The 14,753-nt window shown below is 42.7% G+C and overlaps 2 protein-coding genes across 2 annotated transcripts; both read left to right on the plus strand.

The window, feature by feature from the left end:
- Positions 1 to 422: 422 nt before the first annotated feature.
- LOC308395070 (uncharacterized protein) lies at positions 423 to 5,225 on the plus strand. The gene is made up of 4 exons (XM_080879730.1): positions 423 to 585; positions 1,448 to 2,076; positions 2,207 to 2,314; positions 3,374 to 5,225. Exons 2-4 carry the CDS (start codon positions 1,456 to 1,458, stop codon positions 4,577 to 4,579), a joined length of 1,935 nt encoding a protein of 644 aa, XP_080735856.1. The 5' UTR covers positions 423 to 585; positions 1,448 to 1,455; the 3' UTR covers positions 4,580 to 5,225.
- A 1,514-nt stretch (positions 5,226 to 6,739) lies between these two features.
- LOC308395069 (uncharacterized protein) lies at positions 6,740 to 14,366 on the plus strand. Its single transcript, XM_080879729.1, has 7 exons — positions 6,740 to 6,952; positions 7,296 to 7,783; positions 8,143 to 8,280; positions 9,363 to 9,515; positions 9,697 to 12,255; positions 13,301 to 13,401; positions 14,033 to 14,366. Exons 2-6 carry the CDS (start codon positions 7,316 to 7,318, stop codon positions 13,394 to 13,396), a joined length of 3,414 nt encoding a protein of 1,137 aa, XP_080735855.1. The 5' UTR covers positions 6,740 to 6,952; positions 7,296 to 7,315; the 3' UTR covers positions 13,397 to 13,401; positions 14,033 to 14,366.
- The last annotated feature ends 387 nt before the right edge of the window (positions 14,367 to 14,753 follow it).

Genomic DNA, 14,753 nt, shown 5'->3' on the forward strand with positions numbered 1-14,753 from the left:
CGTACCCCACAATTATGTACTTATGTATACAGTGCCTCTCTGTGCCTCTGTTGTCTTGTATTTTCTGTGTAACTGAAGAAAATAAAGAAAAACATTTTTTAAAAAGACAATTAAATGTGAATTTTCTTACTTTTTGACGATAATTTCTTGTGTTTAAATGTTATCAATAAAGTTGCGTTAAAAAGTAGCCGAACCCACTTCTTCATCCCCGGGGGGAGATTAGAAAAACAAACCTCCTGGAATTCAGTCAGTGCCTGTTTTTTAAAATGCTGTCCGACTGTATTTAACATTTTGTGAATGTTTTTAGGAAACGTACTTACTGCTAAACATATTTTGAGCAGTTTTCCCTGGTTTAATTTACCCAAGGGAGTGTGTGTTTCCTGATTTGCAATGAAAGTGGAGTCATCCAGCGGAAATGGTAATTTTACGTTAGCTCGTTAGCCCACCGCGAATGCTGCTAAGTAGGTTAATCAAAAGCAGGGGCAAAGCTTTAATTCCTGCTGATTTAACTGCACTTTAGGACGAGAAAGTTTTCACAGACGCAGCGATTTTAGCTGGAAATACTATCCCGTCGATGATACAGTTGTAAGTTTGATATTTCTCCTTTTGCTAAAGCCAACTGAAGCTATTCCGTGGCCTGCTAACAGGCAGCTGCTGCAGCGAACGCTAACGTTCAACGCTGTTAACGTTAGCTCGGTCACGGCATACCGAAAGCTCCATTAAGCCAACTATCTAAGCTCTGGGATGCCTGAGCGTCCTTTCAGAGAATTCTACAGCAGGTGCTTTTACACGTAGTTTCTATTTAAAGACACACCCGCGCCTATACTGTTGGTTTGTGACTCCTGCTGTTTGTTCATATTTTAAAAAAATTTTATTTTATGTTTTGCTGGATATTTTTGTAGACGCATTGTGACCTACATTTGCTTGTTTCTTTCAATCCTGTTGTGATTATCAAGCATTTATGATCTAGGGGGGAATGTTTGTCAGTGTGATCTCTGAATGTAAACCGTAGTAGCATTGAACAGTGAGCTGGCCTGTTTTACCACCTCATAGGCCAGCTCTGCAGGCAGCATATGAGGCTATCTTCAGTTTAACCCCGACTTAGAAGAATTGCGAGGGTAGTTATTACCAGAACGCTATTAATGGTTTAGCATGAATGTGGCTTTCTTCTAACCTGACTCGATCACCATGGTAACTGATGCTAAACATTTAACCTGAGGAGTATACATGCGTCTGTCACATAACTGGCACAGAGACACACAGTTTAGAATCACAAATTTTTGGAGCCAATTTCTTTGGAGTACCGCCACAGGCACAGAACAACTGTAGAAATCCTGACATATTCCAAGTGGAGAGCACTTTGTTTGCCTTGTTAATACAAGATAAGTGGTTGTGTTTATTTGAAGTCGGACATTATTCAAGTTTATCCTCTTTTTGTATCACTCAGGTCTGAGGATGTACTCAAACAGATCTGAACACAGTTCCAGGCGGCAGTACAGCGAGAGAAGTTCACGGCAACGGGATGAATATGACAACAGATGGGAGAAAAGGCGTGACCCTCCCAGAGACATGCCACGGGAGTCGTATCATAAATATGGTGGGGATGGACGCAGCAGCACAGAGAGGAAAAGAAGTAGGGAGTACAGTGAGTCTCCGAAGAGGCTGTACAGCAAAGATACACTGAACAGGGACCGGAGCAGGAAGAGCCCGGCGAGGAGACGCATGTCTTCACCAGTGCGGGACCCCTCTGACAACAAAAAGCAGAGGTTTGCAGATGACGACGAGCGGGATTACAGGTACAGGCGTGAGGCTCAGGAGAAAACGTACAGGCCTTCACCGGACAGTTTTTCACGGTCGCATCTAACCAGGAATGTTGAAGATGCGTCACCACAAAATGAGGATTTCAAGTACAGGAAAACACCTCAGGACTCCAGGCACAGGCCTCTGCATGAGGAGTTCCCATACAGGCAGCTAAATGAGTTAACATACAGACGACTGTCGGGGTCTTACAAAGATGGAGATGAATATGAGAGGGGCCGGGATCCATCACAAGAGAGGGCACGATCACAGGAGAGGGTAAGTTTACATGATTGCTTAATGAGGGTTGGACAGGTTTCAATTGTGTGTTTGCATCAGTTTGAATAGTGTTTTAATTCCAAGTAATCATTTTGTGGTTTGATTAAAAATATTTATCCATGTCAAACAGAGTTATGTCAATCCCAGAGAGAGGACGGACAGTCCTCTCACTTCTGTATATGATGAGGATTATCGCCAAGCTGGAACAAGATATCCATTGAATGGTTCGAACCGACAGGTGGGTTTGACGTTACACATGTTGATAAATCTTTATCACTTCAGACATTATGCCTTGTAATTCCACTTGTCTCTGGCCACCAGATCAGAGCTTTACTGGCCCCTTGTGTGGTTTTACTGATTTGTAATAAAAGAAGCAAATATTCATTACATCATACGCTGCTGGGTAGCCGAATAACAACAACAATAATAATTAATACATGCATAATAAGACAGGTTTTATTACTGCAGTGTGGTAAATGCTGAGTGTATTTACCACACTGCATTCACTCCTGCATGTATCTGAGGGAGGAGGAGGAGGACCGGTGCTCCTCAGCCTGCAGTTTGGCTAATTGCAGAGAGTGTTTATTGTATTCTTGCATTATCCCAAATACTTCTTGAATATTTCTTGAATACTTCTACTGCATGAAACGTTACACTCATGCTGTAGCCACCTTGCTGTAGATTGGCACCTTCTCAGAAGTGTAACTCGAGTTGATAGGCCTATTTATTAGTAATAGCTTGGCACTTCACTTCAGCACACGTGTATTTCTTATTCTTTATGAACTTGTGAAATTTCTGACATGATGCAGAAATAGAAGTCTACCGAGCCAAACGCTTTTAACATTTTAATTTTGTCTGCATTTACAACATCTACAACACATGCAGCACAAAACACACAGTAAAAACACCACCATGAATATCAGTATATCTGGGCTCTGATCCCATAGCCCTGTTCACCTGTAACCTGACATAAATGAAATGACCACTCTAACGGTTTATCAATATGAGTGTGACAACAAAACGGGATGCACATCAAAACTGGCCTCAAAGCAGACAGAATATTGATTAACACAATAAACGGCTACAAGAAGAAAACAAGGTGTAATAGGCTGTAATTGTATTTCACTTGCTCATTATTCTGCAGTAGCTTTACAAATCCGCTCTCAGATGTCACGTACACTGCTGTTTCGTGTTTGATTTGCTTTCAGAAGTGTCTCAGAAAATTGTGTGAAAATGTTTAACTTTCCAGAGATTTGTTTGACTCTTATACCTGTGACGTTTGTGTGCTTCCCATCAGTCTTTTGAGAGTGATGCACCCAGTCGAAGTGCAGCTGTTTCTGAGCAGAAGTCAACCAAAGGCTTCCAGCGTTTCCTCGACGTGCTAAACAAGGGCGTGAATGTCGACGTTCTCACTAAGATTGTGACTCAGACCTCGGATGACGACGATCAACCCGTTTCTCAAACCTTATTACCGAGCCCTGCTGATCATCTGTGGTCTCCAACTCACAATGCTGGGAGGAATCAAGGAAGCCACCAGGATAACAGCTACTGGAGTGAAAGCGAAAGGTCCCGCAGACCAGTTTCCCCGCAGACTCATCGAAGGTCCATCAGCCCAAAACGGTGCCCACTCTCTGATGAAAAGCCCCTTCAGGGGAATGATGGCAGGGAAGCCTACTTCCGCAGCAGATCCAGGTCCCCCTTGGTGGTGGAAAGGGTGCCGCTGCCACCTGAGGATGAACACAAGCGTAGGCAAATGCAGGATGTGCTGCAGGCCATTGGCATGGATTTGGGATTTGAAGAGCTTGGCCAAATGTCTCATAGAATCCAGGAGCGGCTGTATGGGAAGAAGGATGGTGATTTGGCTCGTAAAGTTGTGAGGGAGAAGGGCACGGGGCGACCGATTTCCCCGAGACGTCAAAGTAGAGCATCATCATCATCAAGCAGATCTAGTTTTAGCCCCTTAAATCAGAATTATTACAGTAAAAAAGACTCGTACAGTGCAGAGAGGGATGTAACAGATGTGCATCAAGTATACAAATCTGCTGAGTATGACCAGAAGACGAGCAGCAGCACAGTACAGGACAGTAAGAACTGCAAAGGGAAATCTCAGGAGAGCGCTGCTGCATTACAACCATTTTCTCCTAATTCCTCATACCCTTCATCCAAACCTCCATCTGCTCCGGTGGTGCCGACGTACCCTCCGGTCAACTGCTCACCGATGCCATACCCACCTCCTGTGCCTCCACCAATGCCCCATGTTGGGCCGGGGGTTATTATGCCACCCTTTGTCCCGTACCCCGGCATCCCGCCTATGAACATGTATCCAACCATGCTCCCGCAAGCGAGCCACATGTTCCCGCATCACGTTAATCATCCACAGCCGCCGTATTTCAGCCAATCAAATGTAAGTGCAGTTCAGCCAGTGAACACAACGCAAAAATCCAAACCACTGACAAGGCCCCGCTGTTTGCAGGTTATTCAAACCAAAAAAAAGCCTAGATAAACGAGGCTGCGCAGGGTGGAAGTGAGACTTTGAAACTGACTGATGGAAACAGCTGGGCCTTCAGGGAGTCTCTTTTTAACCACAAAACACGCATTTGAAGCATCAGAGAACATCACAGTGAACATTTGCAAGCAATCAGTCCAGCAGCAACTAAGAGAACAACACAATGACATTATCAGCTACTGTATCGTGAGTTTGATGACAAACTGTAGGTGGTGCTGCAGCTCTTCTTGATTCTCGGTCTGCTCTCATACCCATCACACATTCACTAGTCTGCCACAACATTAAAACTGCCGACAGTGGAAGTAGCAACAGCTCGGGTCCTTGAATTCACACGGATGCTATTTTGACATTGTTACAGCTTTGATGCAGACCAGGCATTGGGCTGATGGCAGCAGCCTCCTCTTGTATGGCAGTGCAGCCCGTTATACTACAACAAGTTATTAAGCCAGCCTACGAAGCTGGACCACTGTAATTCTCAGAGGTTCACAGGACCCAAAGGATCCACTGCAGCGTCCGCTCGGAGGTCCTGCATGCATGCCTGGACTCCTCAGGCAGTATGAAGCAGGTGGTTTTAATGTTGTTTGGTTGGTGTAGCTTATAATAGCCCGGTCACTCTAGGAAAAAAAAAAAAAAAAAAAACAAATACTGAAAGTACAAAAATGTGTTATTTTGTTAACGTTTTACTAAAATTTGATGCATTTTATTTTTGTGGACATCATATTTGTCTTTATATAGGAGCCTTTATGTTCATTAATTAGCTCAAAGGCCAACCTACAACTACAAGACATGCTCTACACTTCTGTCTCTTTACATATTTTTCTTATTCTGTAAACATGCAGAAATTTGCTGTATAAATATTGAACTGGATAATATTAAACAAAAAAGCAAATACTTTGACTGTGTGCTGAGTTATTGAACGTGTACAGATTTACTGTGGCGCTGTTCTCGCCACAACTAACCTGAAAGGCTCTGTAATAGAAAATATGAATTTCCAATTTTGTTTTTAAACAATGATTTAATCAATGAATTTGACTGACGTTTTAAACCCAGAGCACATTTCCTTTACAGGAGAAAAAAGCCTTCGGCCAACGAGAGAGGCAAAACTGGTTTCAGCTGTTAACCTTCAGTTTAGTCCAACCACAAGCAGCAGATAGGAATACAAATGTTTTTTTAAAAGCTTTATAAAATCATGTTAAAATGTCTAAGGTAGGGGAAATTTATTTGAAATAATAATTTAGAATTATTTTGGTTAAAAGGTTTAAATTATAGAGGCTGTATAAGATGCTCTATAGATGCTTTATAAGCAATACTACTCAAAAATGAAATTACCGTTATAGCAGCCAAAACATGAAAAAGTACTTTGGTCAATAAAAGAAATGAATATAACAAATTAGCTCACAAAGTAACAAATTTTAATAAATAATGGCATTTTCAATATAAAATTAGAGCAGTAATATTGAATAAAGTATTTGGATATATTTCTAAAAATGTGATTTTTAAAATAGAGCCAAGACTCAACATGTAACTTTAAATAATAGTGAGGTGAAGTTAATCATAATAATAATAATGATGATGATAGCCTTATTTATGGAGAAAACAGTGTATACAAAATGCTTTGAAGCAAAATACTAACTTCAAACAGAAAAGATCAAATCAGAGCTTTTAGGCTCCAGACCCTCACGACCCTGAAGGAGGACAGTAGAGGATAAATGACTGAATGAATGAATGTGTGTATATAATGAAGGGAAATATACTGAGTGAAGAAAAAGGCATGTTGCAACTGCAATTTTTTCTCTAAGGTTTAATCTCAGGAATAATGGTTCAATACATCGTCATAGTTAAAAAATAAAAAAAATAAACTGATGTAGAGAGCATTTACAAACAGCTAAAAGGTGCGGAGTAGTTGTTAGTTTAAAACCATCTGAGGCTGGAGTCTGAAGGGCAATCTTTAAACAGCGATAGTGAAATGTTTTTGCTTCTAAATGCATTTATTTTTATAAATAGTTTTATTTGGTAAGTAAATTTATAAAATGATAATTCTTTGCAGCCCAGGAATCTTTTTTTTTTTTTTTGGAGGGGGGGGCTTACGACCACCTGACCTGTTTTTCTCCTGCAGTGTCAGTACTCTGTCCTGCAGGGGGCGCTGCTGTCACATTTCACTCACCTACACCACCGAAGCAATGTGATCAGTAATGGCCTCTTTCTGTTAACACCAAAAGCTCGTTTAGCTTTAACGGTTCCCATTTTTTTTTTTACCGAAACGTCATTAATGTTGGAGTTTCACTGTTCTTGGTCCGAGTGGCTCTTAGCTTAAAAATGAAAAATCTTTCCACGATGTAAAAGAAGAAGCTCTCGTTTTCCACGGCAATAGTAGGTGACCAGTCTTTTTAGCAACGATGCTAAGTTGTGTAAACACCTTACAGTATGTTAGACCGACTGTCCACACGTTAACGAGTGTGATGTGACGGCTGCCGGGTTTGGTTGTTACTTGGTTACTTTGGTTGGGTCTGTGTTTGCTCATTAGGAGCGTTCATGTAAGCTAACGCTGAGGGTTTTGCTGTGAAACAAGCATAAAGACAACATGAAAGCTCGAAGCTGGTCCAAAATAGTCTGTGTTTACATTATGGGAGGATGTAATGGCTTCACAATATACATACACATCTATCTTTACCCATACTTGCTGCATATTTCTTACTTACTGTTTCTGCTTTAGACACTTGGAGAGACTGCAGAATGAATCAACGTGAGTGGAAAGATGCTGTCCACAGACTCCAGAGACTTCTGGAGCCAAGCCGCCACAGCATGGGGAATGCCTCCAGAGGTTACAGAGAGTGGGACACTTACCACGAACACTCGAGATATACTGTTCCTGAACCACATAGGAGTGATGTGAGGTGGAAAGAGCTCAGTTCTTCATCTCATCATGTTCATAGTAAAGTCCCAGAGGTGGAGGACCCGGACGGAGAGCCGCTGCCATACAGTGAAGAGGATGTAGAGCTAGCAAGAAACAAGCAGCTCCTCAGAGAGATGGAGGAGAGAATTATGCACAAGAAAGCTACACTCGCCACGAAAACGCGGTTTGTGGAGACACCACCAGGTGTTTCCGGTGACGAGCCTCCGGCTATGTGTGTAGGTCAAACTCTAAGAGACAGAGTGAAGGAGATTCTGATGCAGCGACAATACCTCAGCTATTTCTCAAAGGTGAGGAGCACTGAATAGACTCTCAGAGTAAAGTGTGTTTCTTTTTTTTTCACGACCCACCTGATCCCCTTAGAATCAGATGTTTTTGTTCTTTTTTTTGTTTTTGTTTATTTGGATAACAAAAAATATGACCTTCATATTATAAATACTTGAGATTTAGATGAAGTAGGGTACATAGGATTTTTGCCTTATTTTTTTTATACAGGGAATATCTACATGAGATTTTCAGTGCTGAAAAACACAGGGCCTAATATAAAATAAAAGAAATGAAACCTCATCACTTGTAGAATCGTACTGACTCACTGTCACAATTTCAAAAATCTCGTTCATGTGTAAAGCTTTCTTTTTCTATTATTCAGGTGCAGTCGGCCAGAGAGAGAAGGAGCTCCTCCTGCCCGAGCAAAGGCGGTGTGCTGCAGGAACAGCATCCTCTGAAGCTCAGAGTGAAGGTTCTAATGAAGAAGAGACACACTGTTGTACCACCTTACAGTGAACAGGTATGTGTCATGAAATCAATATCCTTAGTATCCTTATTTTCCTATTATATTGTTTTATGTACTTTAATAATGAAGTCTTGTAGAGCAAGGCCCCTTTTGACTCACAAAGTGCTCAGCCAGACTGAAAAACAGGAAGTTTTAGTGCACAGATATATTAATAGATAAGACACAGAAAAGAGGAACTTTCCATATAAGCAATGTTTGAAACTGTGTGACGTGTAAAGTACCAAAATAAAACCTATATGAGGCACAGTTTATGATTCTAATGTTAGAGATCCTGCAGCTGGCGTTTGAGCTGTGCAGGGGTCTCTCTCTTCCGGAAGATTATTGAATAAAAAGAAATATAGATGTTTTAACACACTGAGTCGGTTTTCTCTGTTCTATCACGGGGACAAAAGAATCGGGGGTTAATATCGTGCCACACAAAGCCCTCACAGCTGAAGTGATTGGAACAAACATTTCGGATGGATGTAAATGTCCTGCATTTGTATAGTGCTTTACTTAGTCCCTAAGGACCCCAAAGCGCTTTACGCTACATTTAGTCATTCACCCATTCACACACTGGTGATGGCAGCTACATTGTAGCCACAGCTGCCCTGGGGCGCACTGACAGAGGCGAGGCTGCCGGACACTGGCGCCACCGGGCCCTCTGACCACCACCAGGATGTGTGTGAATAACAGTGTTTTCCCCCAAATTACAATGTGTTTGTGGTGTTAGTGTTTGTTTGTGACGAAGGCGTTCAAGGTGCCTCTGTAACAGAGGAATAACCAGCTGCTGTTACTGTACAGTCCTTATGTTGTTGATCCAGCAGTTGACAGTCTTTCTGTTGTGTCATGGCAATGAAGTAGTAAATGCTAATGTTATCTTTTGTCTTAACATTATTAATGTGCTATAAAACTCTGAAATATGGCCATTATCTTTTGAGTGGCTGATGATTTGGAAGTGCTGAGAACAATTTCAGACGTGTTTACCTGAGACCTGGATCATGGCAGCATGTAATTATACTTTTTATGACAGCATCTGAGCTTCTCACCACGAATCTGCTGGTTCAACAGTAAAGTGAATTTCTGACCTTTCTCAGGGCCCTGACGTTGCGTGGCCTCTTTCCAGCCCAAGCGTTACATCACCGGCTAAGAGAGAGGACGTCATCAACAAGGGTTTCGAGTGCTTCCTCAGCGTGCTCAACAAAGGAGTCGACATCAACTTGCTCAAACCTGAGGATGACTGTGGCGAGGTTGTACAGTTGATGCTTTTCTGCTTTTTCTTTGTATTTCAACCACACCATACCTCCACTTACATGCAGTATTATATGAATGAATCATAAAATAAGAAGAAGTTTTGATCAACATTAGAATGCTTTACTTTTCTACTCTTCTCTGAGTAATGACACAGTAATCTCTTTTTTTCCTTCTCAGGTCCCTGGTGTGTCACTGCCACCTCTCGGCCGAAGCATTTCTTCACCAGCAAAGGATGAAAATAATGTCAACAAGGGTTTTGAGCGCTTCCTCAGCATCCTCAACAAAGGCGTGGACATCGAAAAGTTTAACAAGATTATGAGCAATGATAGAGAGGATCTTCCTTTAGGTGAGGAGCCCCTGAACATTCAGATCCCTGACATGGAGAGCAAATCAGATCCACCCTTTAGGACTGAGAAGCAACAGCTGAATAGTGGAGCTTCGCTGCTGGGCCTCAGACAGCCCAGTGAAAGTATACTCAGCATGGACAATGACATTGAGCCGAGCCCCACCCAGAGAAAGGAAAGCCAACGGTTGTTTAGTGGTGCCTCACTGCAAGGTCTCAGCCCACCCAGTGAAAACCAGTGCTCAAACAGTAGAGCCATTCTGTTACTCAGCCAGGCCAGTGAGAGCCAGTGGTCGAAGACTGAAGCCTCGTTGAAAGGCTTCAGCCATCCCAGCAAGAGTATTGGCAGCGGTGCCTCACAGCCAGTACTCAGCAAAGCCAGTGACAGTGAGCGGGCAGGCAGTGGAGCCCTGCTGACAGACTTCAACCACGCCAGTGAAAGCCAACAGTTAAATACCGGAGCCTCACTGTCAGGCTTCAGCCTACCTAGCGAGAACCAGCACTCAAAAACTAGACCCATTCTTCTAAGCCACGGATGGGAAAGTGAGAGCCATCGATCGAAGAGTGGATCCTCACTGAAGGATCTCAGTCAGAAAAATGAGAGTCTACTCAGTACAGCCAATGAAGGTGAACCGGGCCTCAACCAGTCAAAGGAAAGCCAACGATTAAATACTGGAGCCTCGCTGAGGGGCCTCAGCCAGTCCAGTGAAGGTACTGGCAGTGGTGCTCCACAGCCTGGACTCAACAAAGCCAAAGACAGTGTGCGGTCAGACAGTGGAGTCCGGCTGACGGACCTCAGCCAAGCCAATGAAAGCCAACAGTTAAATACTGGAGCCACATCACCCAGTGAGAACCAACTCTCAAACACTAAGCCCATTAGGCTGAACCTCAACTGGGCAAGCAAGAGCCAGTCGTTGAAAAGTGGACCCTTGCTGAAGGGTCTCAACCAGGACAGTAAGAGCCAGCATTTAAAGAGTGGTGCCCTAATTCCCGGGCTCGGTGATGACAGTGACAGCGAGTCAAATGGTAGAAACCTGCTGGCAGGCCTCAACAAGACCAACAGTAGAGAGAAAAAGACTGACTCATCTACTCGAGAGAGGCTCTTCTTACCTGGTGAGGAGGAGGAGAAGAAGAAGAAGAGCAAAAGAGACCACAGTTTGGGCTCTAGTAATCGATTAAAGTCTCCGGTGGCACTGAAGAAGAAGGAGGAGGAAGAAACCTCATCGGTGAGTGAGCAGCATGAACAGCTGCAGAGCATTCTTAAAACTCTGGGATGGAACCTGGACGTGGACGAGCTGAGCAAACTGGCAAACCGCACTCAGGAGAGGCTGTGCGGGAGAAAAAACGAACGTGTGAACAGCAAAGAGGAGCACGAGAGCCGCCAGAAGCACTCTCGTGACCGAGATCGCAGGAAGTCCTCATCAGGCTCTCCTCTGCGGAGCAGCAAAACAGACCAGAGTCAGGAGAGAATGCATGGGAGCAAGAGCGAAGGGAGGGTGAGGAAGAGTGAAGGGAGGAGGAGGACTGAGAGCAGAGGGGAGGACGAGACACAGCAGAGGCGCTCTCTTAGAGATCACAGAAATTCCTCGTCCTCATCTTCCTCCAGGTCAACCTCTAGAAGCTCTAGCCCGAGCCCCTCATGCCGTCGACGCTCTCGCAGCAGAGATTTGAAACGGAGGCGGAAGGCCGAACGAAGCCGCTCGCGAGAAAGAAGCAGAGAGAGACTGAAACACAGAGATCGATGGAACAGCAGAGAAACACTGAGGGACAGAGAGCGAAAAGACTCAAAACATTTTTCTGCTTATCCATATTCACAAAATCCCGTGTTTCCTCATCCTGCTGCTTCTCCATATCCAGACTACATTTTGTCTCAGTACTCGCATTTTGCTCTTAGCCAGAGTGGCCACTACAGCGGTGCTACAAATCCTTACTGGTCATACAATCAGTACAACACTCCTCCCTCTCTTTCTGCCAGCAGCCAACCTTACCCGCACTTTCCTGGCTCTGTAGTGGCACCTAACATGGCTTTCCCTGATCCCAGCCTTCTTACAAACAGTGCCTCATTTCCAAACCCGGACCTGTCTGTGAGCGAAGGCCAAGATGGGTCAGCCTCTGTTTCTCGCTGCCTGAGAGTCATCAATACCGAGCAGGCATCCTCTCAGAGCCTCACAGGTGGACACAACTGGAGACGGGGTCGCAAAAAACTTATGGGAGATTTCAGGAATCCCAAAAGTATTTTAGAGAAACACAATAATGCATTGAAGACACCACTGGCACCACAGGACTCAAAGGTATGCACCAAGACTGTGGGTAATGACCCCTGCACTGAGGAGTTAAAAGAGGAGAAGCCGCAGCTAACAGAGGAGGAAATAAAGGCGAACCTGAGGAAAAAGGTTGGTGTTCAGTCGGTTTGGCCAGCTCTTGAGGCCATGCCATGCTAAGAGGTTAGGTTGTGCCATTATTTGCCTTGCTTGTTGTTGTTGATAATGAAATGTAGTGACTCAGAGGACACTGAGCACAATTACTTCAGTATATTTAATGAAGCCATGCATGCTGTTACCTTCATCCAGTGAACATTTTCAGTTAGAAGGGGTTCAAATTTGTTTTCTTTTTTTAAAATATATTTTTGACCCTCATAACTTCTTAAGTGCAGGAGATATCAGCATGGAATTCTTAATCCCAGTGTGAGCATCAGTATCTTGGATGTGTCAGATTCTCACTGATGTGATATCTGTGGCATAGAGGAACAGAGTATTGGTACCATGGATGCTTTGTCTGCTTTATCAGCCCTAAAAATTTCATGTGTTTTATCTCCTGTACTTATGAATGTATTTTACATAATAAAATGCTCCATATATACTTTAAGATTCTTCTAAATCAGAAACGTTTAGTAGTACGATGGTAAAATTTAGCCCAACTTTATTAAATTTTGTTATGCAAAAAATGAAAAAAGATCTAATTCTGGGGATGGATTATTACTTTATTTTTTTCTTTACTAAAACTAAAACTGTAGGAAGCTCAAAGTATTTCTTTGATGTGTGTTTTTGGTCTGAGGATCAACTTCAGCAGAATTCCCAGTACTCAGTCTGAGACACTTAAGATGTGTCAATATGTATTTTAAGCATAAGCAGACGCTGTCACACGTCACTAAAATCATTTCCATTTTTAGAATTTTAAACATTTGAAGACATGACTGATGCCCTGCATCTGTAACAGTTGTCAATCATGTCATTTAAAACCTTAGATATACTTTTCTGAGTATCATTACTTCATCTGAATCTCAGTTTCATAATCCTGATCTCAGTCTGTCGTTATGTTTTACATTATCGCTGCTATAATCTGGAATTGTTTCCCTGCTTTATGCTCCGAGTTTCCTGTTGTGACAGCCGTCATCATCGTGTCATCATAAATCGTTTTTCTCTTTGGTTATTTTTCTAGCTTGAAGCTTTTAACCAGAAGGTAAAGAACACGAGCCAGATGCCTCAGTCCAAAGTCATGCAGCCGGCAAACTCCCTGATCTCTGAGATAGACTGAACGAAGTAAGTATATTCAAAGGAAAATTAAAGGATAATTCCACTTCAGCCTGGCACGTTTCCTATGATTCATAGTTAAAAGGTTATTCTGGTTCTGCAGGTTACAGTTCTCCATCTTTGTTTTTGAGCACTGGCTGAACAATCACGCACAGCTCGTGCAGCGTGACTGTAATATTAAAGCCTGAACCATGAAATCATTTCAGAAATGTAAATTTGTTGAAATTGGAATGTTTGTTGAACCTTCTGTCTGTAAAAAAAATCAACTTTTGTTACAGCCGGCATATTTTTGCAGGTTATTGCTCTCAGTAGCGTTGCATGTCCCAGTGCGGCTCCAGTTCTTCCTTTGGAGAGAACCAGCTCACTTTTCCAAAGGTTTACGTGCTGATGGTTACGTGCAGTTCTTTGCAGAACTGGGGTTCAATTTTTTTTTTAATGAAATCTGTTGGCAGCAAGTGCTGATTTCATGCAGCAGAGCCACTATCAGCAGTGGTTTCAGCATTAGCACAGCTTCAGTGAAAAAGAGCTGCATGTCTTTAAGTCCTGAAAAATTCTTGTTGAATTTACATTTTTCTTTAACTGCTTGCTGATGTAAATGTGTTTGATCCTGTCTGCTAACTATTTTTCCCCCTTTTTCCAGGCGTCTGTGTCCGGTGAAGATTTTTATTTTTTCAGCCTTGTTCACATGTAATGTTTAATTCTTCCTCTACATTTGTCCCTGACCTCCAACGCCTTTCTGTCATCTGAAATAGATTTTTGCACAGTTCATTATTGGTCTGCTTTCATGTTTTAGCTCTGTGCTTCTGTGAATGTCACCAGTTTTGTTTAATGTTGATTACAAGAACTATTTTTTGTAGGCCGTACTGTAGTTTGTTAATGAGAAATGTATATTTTCATCGTTAAAAATGTTTCAGCCTGTACAGTTTCCAGTTTTACATTCACTCTGTCACACTAATAAAGAAATCTTACAAAAACAGGCGTGCATGTTGATGACCCATAACTAACTGTACATTTACACAATATGGACAAAACCACTGGGCCACATAGTAAGAACATTTCATTTATATAGCACCCTTCAAGACAAGAATCACTTGGCAGCTTCACAAGAAAGCATAAAGAAAAGTGTTAGCTAAATGCAAGTCTAAAAAAAACAAAAACGTTTTTATTTGTTTCTTAAAAGAACAAATAAAAACGTCCACTGAGTCCACAGACCTACAGCAGCTGCACAAACACACTGAGACATACAGAGGAGGGTTGGACCTCTGCGGTTAGTTGGCAAGGTGTTGGTGACTCTGGCTGTGTCCCAATTCAGGGTCTGCACGCTTGAAGTACGCATTTCAAGTGCGGTTACGTCACCGCCA

Source organism: Rhamphochromis sp. 'chilingali' (assembly GCF_963969265.1).
Source record: "Rhamphochromis sp. 'chilingali' genome assembly, chromosome: 4".
Classification (NCBI taxonomy): Eukaryota; Metazoa; Chordata; class Actinopteri; order Cichliformes; family Cichlidae; genus Rhamphochromis; species Rhamphochromis sp. 'chilingali'.